At 29.6% G+C, this 22,980-nt stretch overlaps 3 protein-coding genes and 1 long non-coding RNA gene across 5 annotated transcripts; 3 read left to right on the forward strand and 1 right to left on the reverse strand.

Moving 5' to 3' along the window:
• The first annotated feature begins 5,216 nt into the window (after positions 1 to 5,216).
• Positions 5,217 to 6,432, forward strand: LOC110695867. The gene is made up of 3 exons (XM_021873094.1): positions 5,217 to 5,297; positions 5,409 to 5,644; positions 6,213 to 6,432. Exons 1-3 carry the CDS (start codon positions 5,217 to 5,219, stop codon positions 6,430 to 6,432), a joined length of 537 nt encoding a protein of 178 aa, XP_021728786.1.
• Positions 6,433 to 7,869: 1,437 nt separating this feature from the next.
• LOC110695817 lies at positions 7,870 to 9,208 on the forward strand. 2 transcript variants are annotated; one of them, XM_021873043.1, is made up of 4 exons: positions 7,870 to 7,966; positions 8,080 to 8,241; positions 8,373 to 8,529; positions 8,712 to 9,208. In XM_021873043.1, the coding sequence occupies exons 1-4, from the start codon at positions 7,913 to 7,915 to the stop codon at positions 8,849 to 8,851; spliced, it is 513 nt and encodes a 170-aa protein (XP_021728735.1). In that variant the 5' UTR covers positions 7,870 to 7,912; the 3' UTR covers positions 8,852 to 9,208. The 2 variants fall into 2 exon arrangements, with proteins under 2 accessions (XP_021728735.1, XP_021728737.1); XM_021873045.1 differs by having other exon boundaries at positions 8,715 to 9,208.
• Positions 9,209 to 11,397: 2,189 nt separating this feature from the next.
• Positions 11,398 to 12,671, forward strand: LOC110695818. Its single transcript, XR_002506213.1, has 3 exons — positions 11,398 to 11,429; positions 11,733 to 12,228; positions 12,456 to 12,671. It is a non-coding gene; the product is annotated as an uncharacterized LOC110695818 (long non-coding RNA).
• A 136-nt stretch (positions 12,672 to 12,807) lies between these two features.
• Positions 12,808 to 15,408, reverse strand: LOC110695868 (protein FAR1-RELATED SEQUENCE 5-like). The gene is made up of 4 exons (XM_021873095.1): positions 14,176 to 15,408; positions 13,763 to 14,076; positions 12,935 to 13,196; positions 12,808 to 12,867 (listed from the first exon to the last, which is right to left on the reverse strand). The coding sequence occupies exons 1-4, from the start codon at positions 14,581 to 14,583 to the stop codon at positions 12,808 to 12,810; spliced, it is 1,044 nt and encodes a 347-aa protein (XP_021728787.1). The 5' UTR covers positions 14,584 to 15,408.
• Between the last annotated feature and the right edge of the window lie 7,572 nt (positions 15,409 to 22,980).

The following is a 22,980-nucleotide window of genomic DNA, read 5'->3' on the forward strand; positions in this document are numbered from 1 at the left end:
TTTGTTTCAGTTCCTACTTCAACTCCCAGAGTTTACTAAACCTGCAAACATCACAACACTAGAAAATCCTTATTAAATGGAAGTTTGCTCAATTACTAACATCATCATCAAAACCTCATAAGGGTCAACAATTTCCCCCTTTTTGATGATGACAAACTGAGCAAACTTCTGAGGATAACAAAGTAAAGCAGAAGGTTAGTTTTTTTCATTTATAAAAACAATAAAGAAAACTAAACTAAATTAAAAGACTCCTACACATACATGACCTATATATGCATCGGATACTTACCTCGTGAAGCTAACATATGTAAGTACCTATTTACATAGTTACCTTTATGATTCTTTCGCCATCATCATGCTCATCAACCATCACTCATCATTGCGCTTGTTCCTTATATTGCTTATCATATATTACTCAAGTTCCTTACATATATACCTGTCATTACTCAGGCTCCTTGTACCCTGTTCCAAGCATAACTTGTTCTTTCTATGCACATCTAAACACATGTTATTAAATAGATAATTATTATTAGTTTATAATCATCAAAACCTAATTACTCAACAGCTAGTTTATCTATAATATAAATAAATAATATAAAGGTGCATAAATGTAAGGAGAGAGAAATTTAAGCTCAACACTCATTACATTTGTACACATGGAAGGACATAAAAGTAAGAAATTATATATAGGGGTAAGAACGTAAACAAACATTTTGAAGGGCATATAGGTCCGTGCACTATTCATAAGTGCAATCTCCTACTTTTATAAGGTAGGGATATTTTTTTATAAATTATTGTAACTTTCATCATTATTTTTTATGAAGGAAAAAAATAAAAAATAAAAAAATTTGGCGAAAATTTGTTTGTTGTTAATGCGACAAGTGTACTTATAAAAAATTCCTAGTAACAAAACCTTTTATTTTTTTAGTTATCAAAAGTTTTTTATTTTCTTAATAATTTAAGAGATAATTACCAATTTAAATATCCAGTTATACTGTAACAAATTTTTTTTTAGAAGATAGCAAAAAAAATCTAAAAAAAAGTAATAACAAACTTTTTTTTTATCTATTAATAATGTACGTAAGATAATCTCAAAGAAAACTTTTTTTTTAAATTATTAAACGTATTTTATTTTTACTAATTATTTAAGAGATAATTACCAACTTAAACCAATATCCAATCTTCATATTTAATTCAAAAATAATGTAACAAATTTTCTTAAGAAGATAACCAAGAAAAAAAATATAAAAATAGTAATAATAATAATAATAATAATAATAATAATAATAATAATAATAATAATAATAATAATAATAATAATAATAATAATAATAAACTTTAGGCAGGAATTTTTTTAATGAGAACGCGACACGTGTATTAGGGGATAATCATGGTGATTACTTTAGTATAGTAGTATTGATTGATAGATTTTGAAGAAGAGCAAACCGAATATGAAAATTTAAACAAATATGAAATGTTGGACTTGTACAATGCACGATTTTAAGTAGATAATAGAAATGATTATAAGCTCGATATATAAATAAGGAAAATAGAAAAAATACATACATACAAAGTATTTTGTTGTTGAACCATAAGGGAAAGATGCATTAGTTACATGTTAGTAGTTGGTAATAAAAGGAAAATAAATTAATTAAAGAGTATAGATTAATTGAGAAGAGGAGAATTTAAATTTGAAATTTGATCAAATAAGTTTACATATTGATTGGAAATATAAAAATTTAATATTTTTTATAGTGTGTGTAGTCTATATTCTACAGTCAAATAAAATTTATTCCAATTTTCATTTCCCAATAACAAAAGATGGGTACATTAATTCATATAAGTGTTTGATCCGGTTAAGTTTAGACTACATCTGGACTAGATCGGAATATTCGGTCCAAAACTCGGGTTGAATCGGCTTGGATCATTTTTTGGAAATGGTTCAGAGTAAATGACCAAGAAAAGTAATTTCTTGACTTGGAGACCAAACCGATTATTACATTTTGAACACCTCTAACTCCATCAATCCCATATTATTTTTCCCATTTTTACTTGCATGGTTTTAGAACAAATCTTTGACCGGTTGACCCTTAATATCTTAAATTGTTTAATAACAATAATGACCAGAAAAAATATATTATAAAATTACATATGAAGATGAATTTAATAATATCTCATATAACCATATATATTTGTAAAAATTATTAGAAAACTATTGGTCAAAATTTTCTTTGACCATAAAATGAAAATAAAAAAAATATTATTAGGGGACACATAGCTTATGATACAATGAGTTTGACACTTCTTATTCATCATTTTTTTTTCTTATATAAATAATCAATATTCGTTGTTTTATAATTTCTTGACACCTCTCATTAATGAATTTTGTTTATGTAGTGATTGATTAAAATTTTAAATCTCTTTTTTCATTGTAGCTAGCTATAAAATTACATCTTTAGGAAAAAAAAGCCCACCAATTGTTGGTACAATATATTTTTCATATAAGAGGTATGTACGTTAATATATAACCCCCTTTGATGTAGGATATTTTATTGACATAGAATATCATTGTTATTTAGAAATTATATATATATATATATATAGGGGAGGGATCCGGTAAGAACCCCTCCTTATATAAGAACCCTAGTTATATAAGAACCAATCTCAGCCGTAGGATTAAGGTAATTTAGACGGTTAAGATTAAAACACGTATTTTTCCTCATACCCCCTACGGCCCTACCACCCGATCAAAATTTTCTCTCTCCTCTAACTTTCTCTCTCTTCGTGCTCATCACATTCTCTCTCTGCAAACCCCCAAAAATCTCCATAGAAATTGCAATTTGAAGGATTTTCGACTCAGGTATGTTTTTTTTTTTTCGATTTTGTTCAAATTTCCATGAACTTAGCATGTTGTTCAAGTAGATTTTGCGATTTTTTGTTTTGATTTTTGCGATTTTATGTTTTCCGATTTTTTGATTTGATTTTGCGTTTTTTTTTTATTTTGTTCAAATTTCCATGAACTTAGCATGTTGTTCAAGTAGATTTTGCGATTTTTTGTTTTGATTTTTGCGATTTTATGTTTTCCGATTTTTTGATTTGATTTTGCGTTTTTTTTTTTTATTTTGTTCAAATTTCCATGAACTTAGCATGTTGTTCAAGTAGATTTTGCGATTTTTTGTTTTGATTTTTGCGATTTTATGTTTTCCGATTTTTTGATTTGATTTTAGGTTTTTAATTGAATTTTGATTGTCAATTTTGTGCTTTGTAACTGAAATTGGTGGTAAGTTTCTGCTGGTAATTAGAGTTTTGCGTTTTAAATGAATTTTGATTGTCAGTTTTGTGCTTTGCAACTGAAATTGGTCCTGAGTTTCAGTTGATATATTAGAACCTTGCATTTTAAATGAATCTTGATTACCAGATTTGTAATTTGACATTGATTGCTTATGAAATTTTCCACTTGCTCTTTTTATTTATTTTTGGATATTTTACAATTAGTTGATCATATTTAGGAGTATCATGTGATTGAATATAGCTTGAATCAAATATGGCTTCAAAATGCCTCGAGTAGTTTATAGACGATCTAATTGTGTAGCGAGACCGGGAGTTGAAAAAAATAAATTTGCAATATCAAGTAGACACTTGATATTTGTAGAACTTGGAGGAGATGCTTGATTTTTATTTTGTGCTTTGATCTGTAGCATCGAAATGAATTGTGCCAGATTAGTGAGGATCAGAAACAGTGAACAGAATTTTTAGTCATAGGAGTTACTCCCAATGAAAATTGATTTCTAGAAGGAATCTCTTAGGCTGAAAATTCCTAAGTAGTTTATCGCTTAAGTTGTGTTGATTTAAAAGAAACAATTCAAACTAACTTTAATCCATGGAATATTATTGCAATGGAGATTAATTTTCCTATGTTGGTTCTTTGCTTGAAAATTTGGAGAGGAAAGGAAGAAGGGGAGATGAAGGGTTAGAAATGGAAGGGGGAGGAAGTTAAGTTGGGGAAGCACATGTAGCTCTCCTTACTTAGAACAGGAATGCTTTTCCCCCCCTTAGAAAAACTATTCCAACCTGGAAAGTTATTTTCATCCACTTACAAACCAAGCTAAGGAAAATTGGAAAAATTAGTGATTTTTTCGAATTTTGATTTCGAAATTGGAGATGTTGGTGCGATTGCCCCTGTTTGTAGGGGTTGTGGTGTGGTGGTTGATTTATGCAGCAACAACTAATTAGTTAGGGGTTGTTGGTAGTGAACTTGTGATTGCAGGGCTGAAAATAAACTTTAGAACATAGGTAGAAAAAATTTGGAACATAGGAAAAAATTAGAACATAGGTTGAAATAATTTAGAACATGGGCTGAAAATAAACTCAATCAAACCTTATCATGTTTCTGTTTCATTTGTCTTTTAAATTTCTAGTTTACTCATTCTATTTTGGGTTTTTCACTCTCCAGCATGTTCTAAACTCTTTTTAAGCATGTTCTAAACTATTTTTCAGCATATTCTAAATTATTCCTATGTTCAAAAATATAATAATAATGTTGGAATGTTACTAATGTTTTTGATTTCTTAATGTTGCAGTAAAATGCAAGGCCAAAATGAAGAAAAATCAGAAGGAGGAGTTACTAATATACAAGAAGAAGAAATTACTTATGTAAGAAAAAGGTAACTAAACTAATGTTCTAAACTTTACCTATTATGTTTTAAATTTTGTTCTAAAGTTTTCCAATATGTTCTAAAGTTTTCCCTTAAGTTCTAAAGATCTGTATTATGTTCTAAAGTTTTCCATTATATTCTAAAGTTTTCCATTATGTTCTAAAATTTTCTCTTATGTTCTGAAGATTTGTATTATGTTCTAATATGTATCCATTATAGTTTATGTTCATCTTATCCCTTTATATTTGCACTCTATTTAATGTTAGTTGTATTCTAATTATTTTTGATTGTTTTTAAAGGAAAGTTGAAAACGTTGAAGCGGAAGTAATTGATAGATCGGAATTTGAGAAGCATATTGAAAGTAAAAGTGTTGCTATAAGACATAGAAAACTTCCAACAAGGCTTCAACCACCTCGAAAATTGCAAAAAAAGGAAGGAAGAGAAAAAGATCAAGAAGAAGGAAAAGATCAAAAAGAAGAAGAGGGTAATAATGTTGAGGATGATGACGAGAATAATGATAGTGAAGATGATGGTGAGGATGATAATAAGGGTGATGTAAAGATGAAAGAGAAAGATGAAAAAGAGGAGATGGAAGATGATAGTGAGGAGGAACAAAAAATCAATAAAAAAAATCAAACTCAGGTAATAATACTCTTTAATCTTTACAATCTTTATTTTTATGTTCTAAAGTGCACGCTTATGTTCTAATTTTTCTTATCTATGTTCTAATTATGTTTATCTATTCATGGTGAGGATGTGAAGAAGAAGAAAAGAAAGATTGAAAAAGAAGAAGATGGTGAGGATGTCCAAGTAGTAGAAGCTAATGAGCAAGATAAACTAGTTAAGAGGCAACCTTATCAAAGAGTACCTCCTACTCAATTCATGAAGGATGTGTTGATAAATCTTTCGGAAAAACAAAAGCAAGCTATTCGGAACATTGGTTTTGGAGGCTTTTTGGAATTGGATTTACCAATCCATATTAATTCTATGTAAGTAGTAGAATGTTATGTTCTAAAATCATATTCTAAAATCATAAGTATTATCAATGTTATGTTCAAAATTATGATTTGTCATGTTTGAATTGCTATACACTAATGTTCTAAATTATAAGATTATGTTCTAAATTAGTTATGCTCTAAATTTTGTGCATATGTTCTAAATAATATGATTATGTTCGAAATTAGCTATGTTCTAAATTATGTGCATATGTTCTAAATTGTATGATTATGTTCTAAATTATGTGCATATGTTCTAAATAATATGATTATGTTGTAAATTACTTATGTTTTAAAGTTACTTCTTGTATTCTATAATTATGATCTCTCATGTTTGAATTGCTATACACTAATGTTCTAAATTAATTTTTTGTTATGTTCTAATGTATGTTTATTATGTTCTAAAATAGACTTTTTTTTATTATATAATGTTCTAAATTATGTTCAAAAGTTTAAATATTATACTAAATGTTTTAATCTTCTATGTTCTAAAGATTGACTATTATATTCTAAATATAGCTGTATTGTGCTTTAAATCTTACATTTTTCATTATAATTCTAGGTTGACAGAAAACTTGGTTACGAATTTTGACACGGAGAGATGTTGTTTGATGTTACCAAAGAGAAAACAAGAAATCTTTTTGGAGGCAATTGATGTTCATTTGGCTTATGGGTTGCCATTGGGAGGCAAAAGGATTGAGCAACCAAATGATGAGTCAAATCTGAAATGGAGCAAGTTTCTAAAAGCTTGGAGAAGCAAGTTTGGCCTCAAAAAAGTATGATGATATAATGTGGTTATGTTTTAAATTTTATGTTCTAAAGTATGAATTTTATGTTCTAAAACGTAGATCATTTATGTAGTTATTTGACTTGTAATGTTCAAAATTATATTTAGCTATTTTTATGATATTATATTGGTATAAGATGGTTATGTTATAAATTGTATGTTCTAAAGTGCTTTGCTTATGTTCTAAAATGTTTTCTGCTTTAAAATAGATCTATTATCTCCATAGGTTTTAATTTATATGTTTTTTTTTTACCTCTAAAAGGGAAGTCCAACCAACAAGAGATTGATTGACAGAATTCAAGAATTGAAGAAGGAAAAATCAGTTTCTGATGAATTTCTTTGGAACTTTGTGGTATGTGTTGTCAATTGTTGCATTCGATCAACAAACAACCCACAACTATACATTAAATTCTTGTATAGTTGTATGGATGTAAAGAAAATTGCTGAATTGGATTGGTGCACATTTGTGATTGAGCACTTGAAAGATTTTGTAAGTGTATGGAAGAAGGGAAATTCTTACTTTACAGGTCCTTTACCTTTTCTAATGGTAAGTTTTAAATTCTTACCATTATGTATATATATTATTCTTGTTATGTTGAAAATGTGTGAAAAATATTCTAATTAATTCTTAACATGTACTAAATAGGTATTCTATTTTGATCGTCTACAAAGAGGAGGGTTAGAAAAACCAAGAAAATGTCCACTAATTTCGGTGTGGACAAAGGAAAGGATTCAAGTGAGATATAAGTTTGAAAAAGATCATGGATTTGGATATGGAAAACTCTTGGAAAGAATAGAATCAAATGTGGTATGATATTTGTATATGCTTATGTTTAAACACTACACTTTATATTCTATCTATATTTGCTTACGTTCTAAAGTTTACCCTTTATGCTCTAAACTATATATTTTATGTGATAAATGTTTTAATATTTACCCCTAAATATTCTAAACTATATACTTTATGTGATAAACTATTTTAACATTTACCCCTAAATATTCTAAACTTTATATTCAACTTACTTTTGCCTATGTTCTAAAGTTTACACTTTATGTTCTAAAGTTTACCCATTATGTTCTAAAGTTTACCCTTTATGTTGTAAAGTTTATCCTTTATGTTCTAATCACTCAACTTACTTTTGCCTATGTTCTAAAGTTCTCTCTTTATGCTCTAAAGTTTATCCTTTATATTCTAAATTTTGTAATTCATATATTATAATGTGTAGGAAGAAAACAAGAAACAATCAAGACAAGAGGACAAGGAAAAGAGAAAGGAAGAGTCATCAATGGTAATTATACCTTTTAAATTATTACTACATATGCTTATCTTGTAAAAATTAAAAACACTTTATTCTAACCTTTATATTCTAATCTTTAAAATTTATGTTGCTGTTTTCTAAATTTTATAATTTATATACTAGAAAGCACCAAAAGGAAAAAAGAAACAACCAAAACAAAAGGAAAAAGAGAAGAGAATGGAAAAATCATCAATAGGTTCTAGTTCTACAACTTCTCGAAATGACATGATGGTATGATTTAGTTTATGTTCTAAATTATATTTTATGCTCCATTTAATCCTTTTCTGTTAAATTATCCATGTTATGTCCTTTATGTTCTAAAATATTTTTGTGTTCTAATGAAGGGCTTTTTGAGCAAATTTGGAGATTTGGCAAAAACACTTGCCTCGAATGTTAAAGAGATGTATGGCATGTTAGAACAAGCAAAAGATCTTTTTGTTGAGGAAGAAACAACAGGAAAAATGCAACATCTCATAGACAACATATGGTGCAAGTACACAACAAAGGTATTATAATTATGTTCTAAAGTATTTTCTGGTTGTGTTCTAAAGTATTTTCAGCTTATGTTCTAAAGTATAATAAATTTATATAAATATTATGCATATTATGTTCTAAATTATAATTTCTTATTTTATAGACATTCGTGAACCAAGAAGAAAAGAAAATCCCTTCTATACTCAGCCAAGATCAACATGTCTTCGATGAACCGACATTTATTGAAGAATTGGATATGGTTATGGATAAGGCATGGAAGAAATTCGAGGAAACAAGGTCACCAAAGTCACCGACAGTTGGTAATTTCACATGTACATGCTTAATTTCCAAATTATACTTATGTTCTAAATCAGATGCTTATGTTTTAAAGTACTTTTTTATGTTCTAAAACATGCGCTTAAATCACATGCTTATGTTCTAAATTATATGATTATGTTCTAAATTAGTTATGTTCTAAATTAGTTATGTTCTAATTGTTAAGCAGATTTGAGATCAAAGGAAGAGGAAAAAGATAAGAACAAAGAAGAGAGAAATGAAGAGAATAAAGACAAAAACTTGTTGATTCCCTCACCAGCAGTTGGTAATTTCACATTATTTTCAAATTCATTTTTTATGTACTAATATTTACTAGATATGTTCTAATATTACTTCTTATGCTCTAAATTTTTTCTGGTTATGCTTTAAAGTTAATTCTTAATTTTCTAACTATTTCTAGGTTGTCTCCTAATTGTATATATTTCTTATGTTCTAAAGTTACTTTTTATTTTCTAATTATTTTTTGCTATTTGCTATAATACTTAATTTTTATGGTGTAATTGCTATGAAGATTTGGGATCAAAAGAAGAAGAAAAAGAGCAGGACAGAAAAGAGAGAAACGAGGAGGAAAAAATTGAGAAGAAAGAGAAAAGGAAAGAGGAGTCACCAAAAACCCCAATTCCTCCAAAAAAGAAGCAACCTTTTGATATAACTCCTCCAAGTTTCAACTTATTGACCCCCTCACAAGCAGTTGGTAGTTTTACATTATTTTCAAACTCTTTTCTTTTGAACTAATATTACTAGATTTGTTCTAAAATTACTTCTTATGTTATAAATTTTTTCTGTTATGTTCTAAAGTTATTTCTGATGTTCTAAATTTTTTCTAAATCAGATGCTTATGTTTTAAACTACTTTCTTATGTCCTAAATTATGTGCATATGCTCTAAATTATATGATTATGTCCTAAATTATGTGCATATGTTCTAAATAATATGATTATGTTCTAAATTAGTTATGCTCTAAACTATGTGCATATTTTTTAAATAATATGATTATGTTCGAAATTAGTTATGCTCTAAATTATGTGCATATGTTCTAAATTGTATGATTATGTTCTAAATTATGTGCATATGTTCTAAATAATATAATTATGTTGTAAATTAGTTATGTTCTAAAGTTACTTCTTGTGTTCTAAATTTTTCTGGTTATATTCTAGTTATTTCTAATGTTCTAAATTTTTTCCAACTATTTCTATGTTGTGTCCTTATTGTTTCTACTTATGGTTTGATGTCCCAGAAAATCAAGAAGATAATGAAGCAGAACTCACTTACGAAGAAGTGACAACAAATGTTCTAAATTGTGCTTTTCTGAATCCAGATCATCCACCTACATTGGATGAAGAGGAGAAGCAAGAAGAGGAAAAAGAGGAGAAGAAAGAAGAGGAAAAAGAGGAGAAGAAAGAGGAGAAGAAAGAAGAAAAGGAGAAGAAGAAAGAAGAGGAAAAAGAAGAGAAGCAAGAGGAGAAGAAAGAAGAAAAGGGGAAGAAGAAAGAGGAGGAAAAAAAGGAGATCCAAGAGGAGAAGAGAGAAGAAAAGGGGAAGAAGAAAAAGGAGGAAAAAGAGGAGATCCAAGAGGAGAAGAGAGAAGAAAAGGGGAAGAAGAAAAAGGAGGAAAAAGAGGAGATCCAAGAGGAGAAGAGAGAAGAAAAGGGGAAGAAGAAAAAGGAGGAAAAAGAGGAGAATCAAGAGGAGAAGAAAGAAAATGAAGGAAGCAAGAATGAAGAGAAGAACAAAGAATAAGAAAAATGAGAACAAGAAAGGGTAATAATTTTGTAAACATTAGATCTTTAGGTTAGAAATATTTAGAAAAGTTAGGTTAAACTTTAAAACAAATGTTGGTTATGGTTTAGTTAAATTTTAATTTAGAACTTGGTAATAATAAATTTTGGTTTGATTTGGTTATGGTTTTTGTTATCAATAAATTTTGGTTTGATTTAGTTATGGTTTTTGTTATCTATGTGATATTTTTTAATTGAATTAAGTAGGAAACAAGGAGAAGAAAAAGGAGAAGAAAAGATACGGAAAAAAAGAGGAAAGGATAAGCTTCCAATGTACTTGCGTTCACCTTTCATGGTTGAACATGAAAAACTTTTCAAGAATGTGGACAATAGAAAGGTAGCTGAGTATGCGTTTGCTCAAGGAGATAATAAGTAAGACTTTAAAACTTTAAAATTATATGCTTATGTTCTAAGCTATATGCTTATGTTCTAAGCTATATGCTTATGTTCTAAACTATATGATCTAAGCTATAAATTATGTTCTAAACTGCGTGTTCTAAGCTACGAGATTATGTTATAAAGTACATGTTTAAAACTATATGCTTATGTTCTAAAATAGGTACTTATGTTCTAAACTATATTCTTATGTTCTAAATTATGTGTTTATGTTCTAAACTACATGCTTATGTTCTAAACTACATGCTTATGTTCTGATTTTATTTTTCTGATTTTAGGGAGCTTTTGTATGCTGATAACATGGGGACAACGATTACGAGAGATGAGATTCATAGTCTCATAGAAGATAAACACATGTTGAACAATGTTGTGGATGCTTATGTTTGCCTATTGAATTTTGAAAATAAAAGACGTGGTGTAGACAAGAAGAGTAGATTCTTTTTCACTACTGAATGCTATGTATGTTTTCGAACTTAAAATAATAACAATGTTCTAAGAGTAGATTCTTTTTGTTTCTCATATAGATTATACTATGCACCTATGTTCTAATTACTTATGTTTTAATTTCTTTTTCTTTTTCAGCTCATACGTTGTACAAAAAAATACTTCGAATCAAATGAAAGGCAAGATGATAGAATGAAGGCTTTGTTTGATAGAATGCAACAAGAAATGACAACGGCCGAAGTAACAAGCTTCAAAAGCATTCAATTGGTAACTTGGTATCTTATTATGTTGTACTTTTTTCTTATTATATGTTCTAATTATTGGTTTTGTTTATGTTCTAATTATTTTTATCTATGTTTTAAAGTATCTACTTATGTTCTAAACTACTTATTTATCTTCTAAACTACTTACTTATGTTCTAAACTACATGTTCTTAGCTACAAGCTTATTTTCTAAAATACATATTATAAAAATTATATGCTTGTGTTCTAAACTATATGCTTATGTTCTAAAATGCATGCTTATGTTCTAATTTTGCTTATCTATGTTCTAATTCTGTTTATCTATTAGGTTTTCTTCCCGGTCGTTTTACCAGATCACTACTATTTGCTGTGTGTCAACTTTGTGGAAGGAACATTTGATTTGATTGACAACAGATTTCTTCCACCAAATATTCCTTTTCAAAATAAATATGGAAATTACCATAGATTAATGGTAAGACATCAAAGTTTACATTTTTTTAATTATACTTTTGTTCTAACTTTTGCCTTATATGTTCTACAGTTTTCCCTTTATGTTCTACAGTTTTTCTTTATGTTCTAAAGTTTACCTTATATGTTCTAAAGTTTATCCAATTTTTCAGTTGAATGCATTTGGTGATTTCGTTCACTCAATTGACTCAAATATAAAGAGTGACTTTGTATCCTCCTTCAAAACAAGAAACTTGAGTATGTCATGGAAGAGCAATAAGAACAAACATGATTGTGGAGTGTTCCTGTTGAAGCACATGGAAACATATGAAGGAGAATCTGTAAAACAATGGAATTCGAGACTAGAATTAGACAATGTAAGTTTAAAACATAAGATACATGTTTTAAATTAGTTTTGTTTATGGTTTTGGTGTTATGGTTTTAGTGTTGTGGTTTGGTTTAGTTATTGTTTAGATATATTATGGTTTATTATATTTATTTATACTTATATGCTAAATTATATTCATGTTCTAAATTATATGCTTATGTTCTAAAGTATTTCTGTTTATGTTCTAAAAGTTACTCTTTTTTTTTTTTTTTGCAGTTTGACCAAATGAAAAAATTAAGAGTGGAGTATTGTGGGAAGATAATAACAGCAAAAGTAAATGAAGAACGGAACAAAGTGATTAGGAGATCAAAAAAGTGGTCAAAGGAGAACAAAATGGATATATGATTGTTAAGATCTTAAGTTTATATTTGTAGAGAGACAATTACTTATTACCTCATGTAGAACTCAATCAAAGTGAGATGGGGATTTGTGAACATAGTGGAAAAATTATTTTCACTTTCTGATCTAGATGTGGTCCTCATAATGCCACCCAAAAATAAATCTCTGAAATACGCTGGAATCCACATATCACGTATGTTGTACATGTATGCCAACCATTCATGATCGTTCAAATGGAATTCTGAAATAACTTTGTTCCACTTTTCTTCAAATTCTGCCGGCTCAATCTCTAAATGCCAAACACATGAACACATTTTTTTCAAGAAATCAGTGTCTTGGGCAATCGCCCGACCTACTTTTTCAGGCACCTTTTTCATAATATGCCACATACAAAACCTATGTTCTGTAGTTTGAAAAACATTACGAACAGCAACTTTCATTGTAGGGTCTTGATCGGTAATCAAACACACAGGCTCGTTATTTCCCATTGATTTAAGAAAAGTTTTGAAAACCCATTCAAAAGATGATATATCCTCATGAGCTACAAAAGAAGCCGCAAAAGTAACACATTTTTTATGATGATCAACTCCAGTAAATGGACCAAAGATCATATTATATCTGTAACATACACAAATTATTTATGCAGAAAATGTTACAAAATAGAGGTAAACTTTAGAACATAGAGGTATACTTTAGAACATTAAGGATAAACTTTAGAGGATAGTAATTTAATTTAATTATTAAACGTGGCAGTAATATAGTTGTTTTAAAACATAATGAATTACTCTAAAACATAAACACTAAACTAAAAATATACAATGTAGCTTTAAAAACTTATAAGTAAACTTTAGAACATATAGACATAATGTTTAGAACATGATGGATATTAGTTTAGAACACAAAGAATAAAGTGTAAAACACAAAAGCATAATGTTTAAAGCATAAAAGCATGATGGATATATTTTAAAGCATAAGGTAGAACATTAGCAATATATGTTTAGAACATAAGGCATACATAGTTTAGAACATAAAGAATATCTGTTTAGAACATCAAAACATGATGGATATTTGTTTAGGAACACAAGGCATGATATTTAGAATATAAGAACATATGTTTAAAAAATTAATATGTAAAAGTAAAATATTAATTACATTATGAAAGAAATTTATATTTAAAACATCACCTGTTTGTTTTGAATGTGGTATCAAAAGAAACCATATCACCAAAAAGTGCATAATTTTTTCGACAGATAGGATCAGCCCATAAAGCTCTACAAAGTCTATATTCTTCATCAACATCATAGGAAAAAAAAAATGCACTCCAGAGCAATTTCTTATTTTGAAAATTATCCACAAATATTTGGGCATCTGATCCATCAATAAAAGCCTTCAAATCTCTATAAAAATTTTTGAAATCTTGTTTAGATGCACCAACATTATCATGTGATCCAGCTAATTCTTTCATCATAGTATAAGACCTCACAGGACCAACATTTACCTGTTAGAAAAAAAAAATATTACTAAGTTTAAGAATTAACTTTAAAACATAGTAAATCAAAACAAAAAAAACATTATTTAGTACATAAAAATAAATCACCTTTGAATTATCAACAATCAACTTTTTATGCATAATATGCATTTTTCTATTATCCTTCTGAAATTTTGCACAACTTGGAATGTATAAAGGATGATTATGTTCTTCTTTGAAATGAGTTACAACATACTTTCCAGCATCATATCTCATACATATGTGAGCATTGCATCCTACACGAGTGACTAAACGTTTCCTAGTAATACGAACTTTTCCTTCTTCATAAACTGTTTGTTGAGCAATAGGTTTTCTTATTGCCCTAAAACCTTCCTTATTGCAAACTCCATATTGAAAAGCAATTATATCTTTGTTATTCTTCTTCCTTTTAGTAGTAGATTTCCTAGAAGTAAACCCAGCGGCATTTGCATATGCTTTATAAAAACTAAGACCCTCTTCAGGATCTTTAAATATCATCCCCAAACTGGGTTTTAACTCCTCGGGAACACTTGGAATCCATTCCTTAGTGGTACCACTAGGGCTAAATGATCCAACAACCTCTGAAGTACGATAAATATCACCAACTGCATTAGAACATGAAAGTAAACATTAGAACATACAATGAAAGTCCTAGAATATGAAGAAAACATTAGAACATAAAAAAAAACTTTATAATATAAAGAGAAAGATACATTGAAAACTTTAGAACATACAGAGAAAACTTTAGAACATCAATGATAAACTTTAGAACATAGTAAATTAGGGACATACTTATAACATATTGCTTTAGAACATAGTGAATTACTTTATAACATACATAATAAAATTTAGAATAAAGTGAAAAAATTAAACTAGAAGGTCAACTTTAGAACATACAATGAAAGTAAACATTAGAACATAAAAAGTAAAATTTAAAACTAGAAGGTAAACTTTAGAACATAGAATGAAAGTTTTAGAATATAAAGATAAAGTAGGATTCCCTACTCCCTATGTCAGATTGGTGGGGCCATGGTTCGGTGATTCCAGTAGCAGTGACATGCATCAACTATCCCTATGTCAGATTGCTAGGATAAAGTAGCATTCCCAACTCCCAAGCCCCCAATGCCCAGCTCCAAGACGAGCCTTGAGGTTGTTGTGGCATTATCCGATAATGATTGATATTGTTTACCCACAGTTTACTTTGAATCATTACAAATTATTTAAAATGGATTAGATATTTTTTATTTATCAAATTATTTAACTTCCTCAGATTAGTACCATAATATTTTATTTTAGCTCATGTTATTTTTTGCACTACTTGAATTATACTCCGTATTTTGTTTTGGCCAAGCAATATAGTCATGTTAAGAAATAAAAATAGTGGATAAAATCCATCTAATTTTAGTTTGTAGTACTAAACAGTGCTCCAACAGAGAACAAACAATCTCAAAAAAGTTTGAAAAGCCTAGTGAAGAAATATTAAATCAGTGATTTGCAAGTGCATGTGTGGGGTTGCAAATTATAGACTCTACACTCTAACATAGCTTGTGAAAATATCTCTGCTATTTCATAAAGATGTGACTCATGACAATTCTAAATTAGTATTGCCGTTTACCCTTATCACTAGGACTCACTACTACACATTCAATTCCATGTGAAAATATACAGTGTCAGTAGCAGATTTCAATTGCGATTGGTACATTTATGGTATATTTGGATGAAGCATCTAACACATACTACTTTTTATAATCCTTCATCAAGCACTCTTTCATACTCCGATGTATTCTGCATTCTAAAAGGAGTTCAACAGGCAACGGAACATGGCATTTGCGCTTATCATTCGGATGGGAACATATAGAGAAAACTTTAGAACATTACCGGTAAACTTTAGAACGTAGTAAAGAAACTTTAGAACATGTAAGTAAATTGAAATTAAAACATTAAAAACAATAAAATTACCTGAATAAGTCACATAAGAAGAAGGATAATTAGGTTGAACACCATCTAAATCCATCAATATGCAAAAACCTATTTAAAAAAACACATATTGTAGCAAAAAAGCAACTAGAAATTAAAATCCATTAAAAATCAAAAATCTGGAAAAAAACTCAAGCAAAGGAAAAAACAGAAAATCTGGAAATGAAAAATCGCAAAAAAAAAAAAAACAAAAAATTAATGAAAAAAAACTGAAGAAAATTCGCAAAAAAAAAAAAACAGATAAAATCGAAAAAAACAGAAAATAATTGCTCGAAAGTCGGAAAAAAAAACAAAAAAACATATAACATCGAAAAATTCTGGAAATGAAAAATCGAAATTGATGAAATTAATGAAAAAAAACTCAAGAAAATTCGCAAAAAAAAAAAAGAAGATAAAATCAACATAAACTGAATGATGAAATCGCAAAAAGAAAAAAAAACAGATTTTTGCTGATTTTCGAATTGATGAATTTCATATCCACAAATAATTAGAAAAAATAAAATTTCTCACAAATTCGCCAAAATAAAAAAAATTCAACAAAAATTCGCAAAAAATAGATATCAATAAATAAATTAACTAAAAGGATAATCAAAATTATAAAAATTGAATAACAAACCTTAATTTCTTGAAGGAATTTGAATCCAAAAGTATGAGAGGAGAGAGAGTTGTAATGTATGAGAGGAGAGAGAAAGAGTTGTAAATTTGTAATGTATGAGAGGAGAGAGAGAGCTGTAATGTTCCAAGCCCAAAAAAAAGGAAAGAAGAAACGTGAATAAGGAGAAAGAAAGGGAAAAGAACAGCGAAAATTACTAAAATGCCCTTACTAATCATTTATTTTCAGCGGTCAGATCAAACTAATTGTACGGTCCAGATTAGTTCTTATATATAATGGGTTCTTATATAGAGGAGGGTTCTTATATGAGCCTTCCTCTATATATATATATATATATATATATATATATATATATATATGATGTAGGATATTTTATTGACATAGAATATCATTGTTATTTAGAAATTATATATATATATATATATATATATATATATATATATATATATATATATATATATATATATATATATATATACAAAAAAGTATTATTATATAAAAATGGGTTTAAAGCTTCATTCTTTTTGTACTTTAGTCAACTCGCACGTAATAAATTTGAGAATGGTAGGGTATTAAAAACTTGCATGTGCAATGGAATTAAAGCCCAATAGAATAATTCTTCAAAAACCATTTTTTTTTAAAAAAAAACCAACTAATAAATAATCAAGACTAACAAAAAATGTTAAATACATGGTAATTTAAATTCACGTCCAACACATAAAAAGTTTGCTACAAGTTCGTTAAAAGCTTATTGATAAGATAATGGTCACAAAAAACATGCACCAACGCTATATGTCTCAAGAAATATACTATTATAAACTTACAACAAATAATGTGTATGTCGTAAATATTTTGATTTTAAAATTAAGTTAAAGAAGGATATTGTAGACACCCAAATGTGTCTACCCAAAACCAAACTCAGTGATGAATACCTTTCACGTCATTTGATTATCGAACAAAGTGAAAGTGTGAAAAGTCTAGTGATGAGGATGTTTTTATTAAAATATCTCTTCTTTCTGTTTTTGAAAATATTTCTTTTTTTACCTTATTTTTGAAAAAACGTGCATTCCAGTTTAGTTTGATTCATGATAAGGGTCCAATAATGGTATAGATAGATGGGGCTTGAAAAGACCTTTCCTACGATATATTATAAGTTCAATTCCGATGAATAATGAGGAAGTTATGGCCAAATTACTAAACTGGGCCCAGTTTGATATTTATATGCGACCCAATGATCTAGAGGATGACCTAATATAAATAATCATTCCTAAAGCTATTATGATTGATTATAGTCTTCTAGAATACTTTAGAAGGTTCTTTTAAATCCTAATGGAGTTAGGATTGATAATTATGTTTTAAAGAGTTTGAAATTGAATAAAACTACTCCTTTTTAGAATTCTTGTTTTGTACGAAGTGGAATATATTCAGATTTTATTTTTGTGCCTCATAATCTTTATCCAAATTTTACATGGTTGGATAGATATTGAAATTATCTTTCCAATGATATATTATAATATTAATTCCGAGCTCTAACGAAAACGATATGAATGAGATATGAAACTCTATCCAAAACTAACACGCTTCCACTATTTCGGCCATATCTTTTAATCTACGAAATATTTCAATTTGTTTCTAATTGAGTTGGAAAGTAGACTTTAAGACCTTTCCAACAACATATTATATGCCTTATGTGGACTTCTGGATCAAAAGATATGATAAAAACAAAAAACGCGTGAAACTGATTATTAGCGCCTTACGACAAGCATTAGCGCCTGGCGCTAACCTTCAGCGCCTGTCGCTAATGTCCAACGTCTGGTGCTAATCGAGTTTTATTCTCGTTGGTACTCTGATTCGTTTTTTTATCCATCCGACTGATTTTCTCTATAAATAGTCTCTTAAAATTCTGTTTTCAATGATGAATTCTCAACAATCATCAATTCTCATCAATTCTTATTCTTTCTAATTCTTTTTTCAATCACCAACTCTCATCAAGTATTTCTTGATTTTCTCTCTCTCTTTCTAAGCCTAGCTTTTTACAAACACAATTCCTCATACATTAACACTAGACATACCTAGCCAAGTTCGAAGTTGCTTTCGCCCTTGATGTGAAGGGTTTTAATTTATGAGGGTTTGGTCCCAAATCTAGTCTAAACTTTCTTAATTCTCTATTTCAATTATTTAATTTAATTTTTTTGTTTATTATTTTCCTTGAAGTTACTAACGCGTGTATTTTGTTATTAGAAAGAGGTACGAGACATCCAAGTAAGTGCTTTAATTGTTTAATTGATATTATGATTTAGAAATCATGTCTAGGTTGTTATTATGATTCTTAATGTCATGTTAGGATGCTTTTCTTAATTTGATGTTTAGAATGACAACAATAAGTTCCTAATATCATGTTTAATGTAACAACTATGATTTCTAATATCAGAAATGACCATTATGATTATTGTGATGCTTCCTATTCTCTTCCTAATATTTTTGTTAGTATCATGTTAGGGTTAAAGCTTTGATTTTTATTGCTTAGTGACATGCTAGAGTTTGTTATTAATCTTGTTAGTATCATGCCTAGGATCTTATTATTATTATGCTTTAACATGATTATTCTTATAATTGTTATAATTTATTTATTATGATTATTATTATGATTATAATTGTTTATTATTATGTTGCTTGATATTTATTGTTATTGCTTGATCACGCCTTTTATGCATGCTTAAAGGGAATTGGTACTTGTAATCACGCTTAATAAGATAATTAATAATGTTGTTTAGGGTTAATTTGATTATAATTCAAGTGATCGCCAATAATAGTTTATTTGTGCTTTAATATTCAACCAATATGGATAAACAGGTTTAGGGTAAACCTATTGATTGCATGTTAGTCAGAAAGCGCACATGAATACGATCAGAATAAAGTAGAGGCCTATTATTAGGGCAGGTTCAATCTCTTTTATGTTGGATTTGTACCTTCATCCTCGAACTTCTAGTCATGGTTCCATACCAATTGGAGTTGACGATCTCCTGGATCGTTTAGGGGTGTAACCTTCACCTCGTGAACGATTTACAAATTTATTTCGGCAATGATTTAGAATGAGTGGATGAGACTCAAAAGTTTCTAAGTATTTGATGTGCATAATTTTGATTAACATTATTGTTATATGCATAAAAAAGATCTCATTGGAAAGACCATCTGTAATGAGTTAAAAACATAGGATTTTTACATGTAGGAAATTTGAGGATTATCTTTCACAACTAGGATCGAAATAATGTTGCGCGAAACTGAAAATTTTTATCGAGTACAGAAAGCTGCTGAGGCATGTAGGAACTAGCGTCAGAAAACAGAGTCTAGCGCCGATGATTTGACTCTGGCGCCAGGCGACAACTTCTGTCGCCAGGCGCCAAAGCCAAATTGTTGGCGCCGGCCTCTATTCGCTCGCGCCAAGTTCTTCCAATACCGATCCAGAAATATGCGTTCTAATTTTGACCAGTTTTTAGCACTGTTTGCTCGATTCTACTTCCTGATTGAGTTTTTCTCACTTTTTCTGAAACCCATATGTGTTCTACATATGGAAATAACCCTCTGGGAATTCATGCTCCATCTACCTGATTGAACGCTCTGAGCAACCAAGGGTACATCCGAGAATGTTGAATTCACCAAACCATGGAAGCGAGTTTTTAACTCGCGGTGTCCCATCCACTCGCGCCAACCCTTCACGGTTAGGCTTCCGCGCGGTGCATCCAGACAATTAACCATGGACCCTCTTTGACTAACCCATATCCCGAACTTTAGAGAACTAGATCCATGGTTAGGTTGCAAACTCATTGCATCATGTTGTGCCTATACTTGACTAATTGTGCATTATTTGTAGTGCATACTCTATGTATTTTTCCTAACCGTTTGTTTGAATTGTGTTAAGACTAAAAAAACTAATTAATGACTAAAAGAAATTTGCCTAATTAATTAATTAATTAATTAGAGCTAATAAATATGTCTAAAATCGAGTCATACTTCCTTTAAGTCAACTCGAATTTTTATTCCCGTATACTACACAAGCGTCAACTTTTTTTATTCATAGCCGGAGTTCTAGGAAGAACTACGAGTCGTAAAACCTATGGATCTGTAGCCCCGAGTGTTATCTTTAATTTGGCGTTGGTTTCATCCCAATTAGAGTCACAGATCAAAAGTTATGACTAAAATACCACAGTTTGTCCATTTTAATGCATATACTTGAGGTCTTAACTTAGTCTTTGCTTGATTCTAGTCACATAGTCTAGCCACCTGGTCATGACAAGAGTCTTAACATGTCACCTACACTCACTAGCATTAGCACACACTTTGTATATGTCACCATGACCATGTCTTAGGTTCATGCATGAGTCGGTTTTTTCCGTCATTTGAGTTGGGGGTACATTCTATTCCTAATTTTTTGATCTCTCCATCTACATCATCTTTCCATTCTCTACATGCTTTATCCATATCACAATATTCATTCTTCCTACCTTCTTCCATCCACGCATGATGAATCGAGTTTGAGTCATGTGATTGACAAACAAAAAAAATGAGGGTAATGATGAAACAAATGCACAAGGTAAGCTTCTCACCAAGATTTCATGCTTTCTTCTTTTTTTTTTCAAACTATTACTTTAGAAGAATACTACAAGAGAGGGGGGGGGGGTGAATTGTAGTTTATGAGAATTGAGCTAACTTTTTGCGGAATTGATAAAACTAAGCTACAAGAAGTCAAAGTAAACACAGAGAGATTTTACGTGGAAAACCTCTTGGCCCTAACAAGAGGAAAAACCACGACCACTTAGGATTTTAGGAAATATTCTTCACTATAACAGGGAAAACAACCTATTACAAACTAAAGAATCAATCTTCAAGTTCCTCTATGAACTTGAAGTTCCCAGCAGCAAGTCCCACTACTTGCCACTCTTCTCTTCTCTCTCTCTCTCTCTCTTTCTCTGCTGAATTCTCTTAGAGTTCACTCAAACTCCCAATTCCCAAAATACAACTCGAATATAAAACTCTAGTGAAAGTAATTAAGAAAAACACTTAAGTGGAATGCGACTCTTGACTCTTTTGAAAACAAGAAAGAAAGATAAAAGTATTTGAGCAAGGTGAAGTTATCCAGAAAACAACTTCGATATTTGTAGGAAAAAATTGCTTGGTGAAACCACCACACTTCCCACCACTTACGCCACCACTGCTGCAAATCAACGCCACTACTCTCCACCACTTCCAAATATTTCAATCATGTCCTAAAACCAGGGCACGTTGAGCCTTAAGGAAGCAGTGTATTCGTAAGTGGTTGAAGACTAAATCAACAGTCAGTTGCGCAAGTTTAGGGAGTTAGTTTTTCAAAGATATTTTTTCTGAAAACAAAGATATTAATTTAGAAGATAAAATCAGAAAATGTATTTCTCAAAACAATATTTCCTATTTTCTAGCAAACAACTAAAATCTTATCTTTTTCAAATGCATTCCTCTAAGTATCAATTCTCAATTGACTTCACTTACATAAAACCTAAAATATAAAATATTTCAGACTTTATTTTCTCTAAAAAGTCTCTTCTCCGAGTCTTCTTTCCTTAGATTCTGCTCTGAAGCTTTAGTTCCTTAACAGGAACTCTACAGCAGATCTCTTTTATTTTTACCTCCTCGTGTTCCTTTTCCTTGAGTGTTTCCTGCCATTTCTAAATAAATCACAAGACTCACAGAATTCATTAGTCCACTTATTTGACTTGTGTTATCATCAAAACATCAAGGGCAACACAACCCTTTCCCCAATAAGTCTAGCATAGACACCCTTCATCCTCCTTGAATTTATTTCTTAGACTTTGATTTTTACCCTTCACTTTTTAAATAAAATGAGCATTTATTTCCTTTCATATGATCATTGCATTGCATTATATAGAAAAAAATAATATAAAAAAATAATAAAAAAAATCATGCCAAATTAAGCACAAGGTATACCAATGATTTGAGGCACCCCTTGTAGCCACATCATATCACCTTTCACCCTTCAAATATGCAATCCTTTCTTGATACACAATTTTGAGCCTCGTCTAACGATAGACCTTTCTTTTTTCAACCCAAATCTACCTAACCTTGGGATAGGGATGGTGTGTAACTTATGCATTTTTTTTTTAAAAAAAAAATCTTGAGCAATTTCAAAAGATTAAAATAGCAAAAAATAAGCAATTTTTTTTTAAATAAAAGTGTACAAAAGGGCAAGTGTTCCAATGTCTTTGACATGAACATGTCTTTGATATGAACACGTCTCAGATTGCGTCTCTTAT

The sequence above is a fragment of the Chenopodium quinoa genome, unplaced genomic scaffold, assembly GCF_001683475.1.
Source record: "Chenopodium quinoa cultivar QQ74 unplaced genomic scaffold, ASM168347v1, whole genome shotgun sequence".
NCBI lineage: Eukaryota > Viridiplantae > Streptophyta > Magnoliopsida > Caryophyllales > Amaranthaceae > Chenopodium > Chenopodium quinoa.

What these genes read in the sequence shown, in the direction of transcription:
- LOC110695868 (XM_021873095.1), bottom strand. Translation starts at nt 14,583, where the DNA reads ATGATATTTAAAGATCCTGAAGAGGGTCTTAGTTTTTATAAAGCATAT. An exon ending in TGATTGTTGATAATTCAAAG is followed by an intron (nt 14,077 to 14,175) that starts GTGATTTATTTT and finishes TTTTTCTAACAG; the next exon opens with GTAAATGTTGGTCCTGTGAG. An exon ending in TGAAAAAGGTGCCTGAAAAA is followed by an intron (nt 12,868 to 12,934) that starts GTAGGTCGGGCG and finishes TTTGGCATTTAG; the next exon opens with AGATTGAGCCGGCAGAATTT.
- LOC110695817 (XM_021873043.1), top strand. Translation starts at nt 7,913, where the DNA reads ATGGAAAAATCATCAATAGGTTCTAGTTCTACAACTTCTCGAAATGAC. An exon ending in GGTGCAAGTACACAACAAAG is followed by an intron (nt 8,242 to 8,372) that starts GTATTATAATTA and finishes CTTATTTTATAG; the next exon opens with ACATTCGTGAACCAAGAAGA. An exon ending in ACCAAAGTCACCGACAGTTG is followed by an intron (nt 8,530 to 8,711) that starts GTAATTTCACAT and finishes CTAATTGTTAAG; the next exon opens with CAGATTTGAGATCAAAGGAA.
- LOC110695867 (XM_021873094.1), top strand. Translation starts at nt 5,217, where the DNA reads ATGAAAGAGAAAGATGAAAAAGAGGAGATGGAAGATGATAGTGAGGAG. An exon ending in ATAAAAAAAATCAAACTCAG is followed by an intron (nt 5,298 to 5,408) that starts GTAATAATACTC and finishes ATTCATGGTGAG; the next exon opens with GATGTGAAGAAGAAGAAAAG. An exon ending in CCAATCCATATTAATTCTAT is followed by an intron (nt 5,645 to 6,212) that starts GTAAGTAGTAGA and finishes TTATAATTCTAG; the next exon opens with GTTGACAGAAAACTTGGTTA.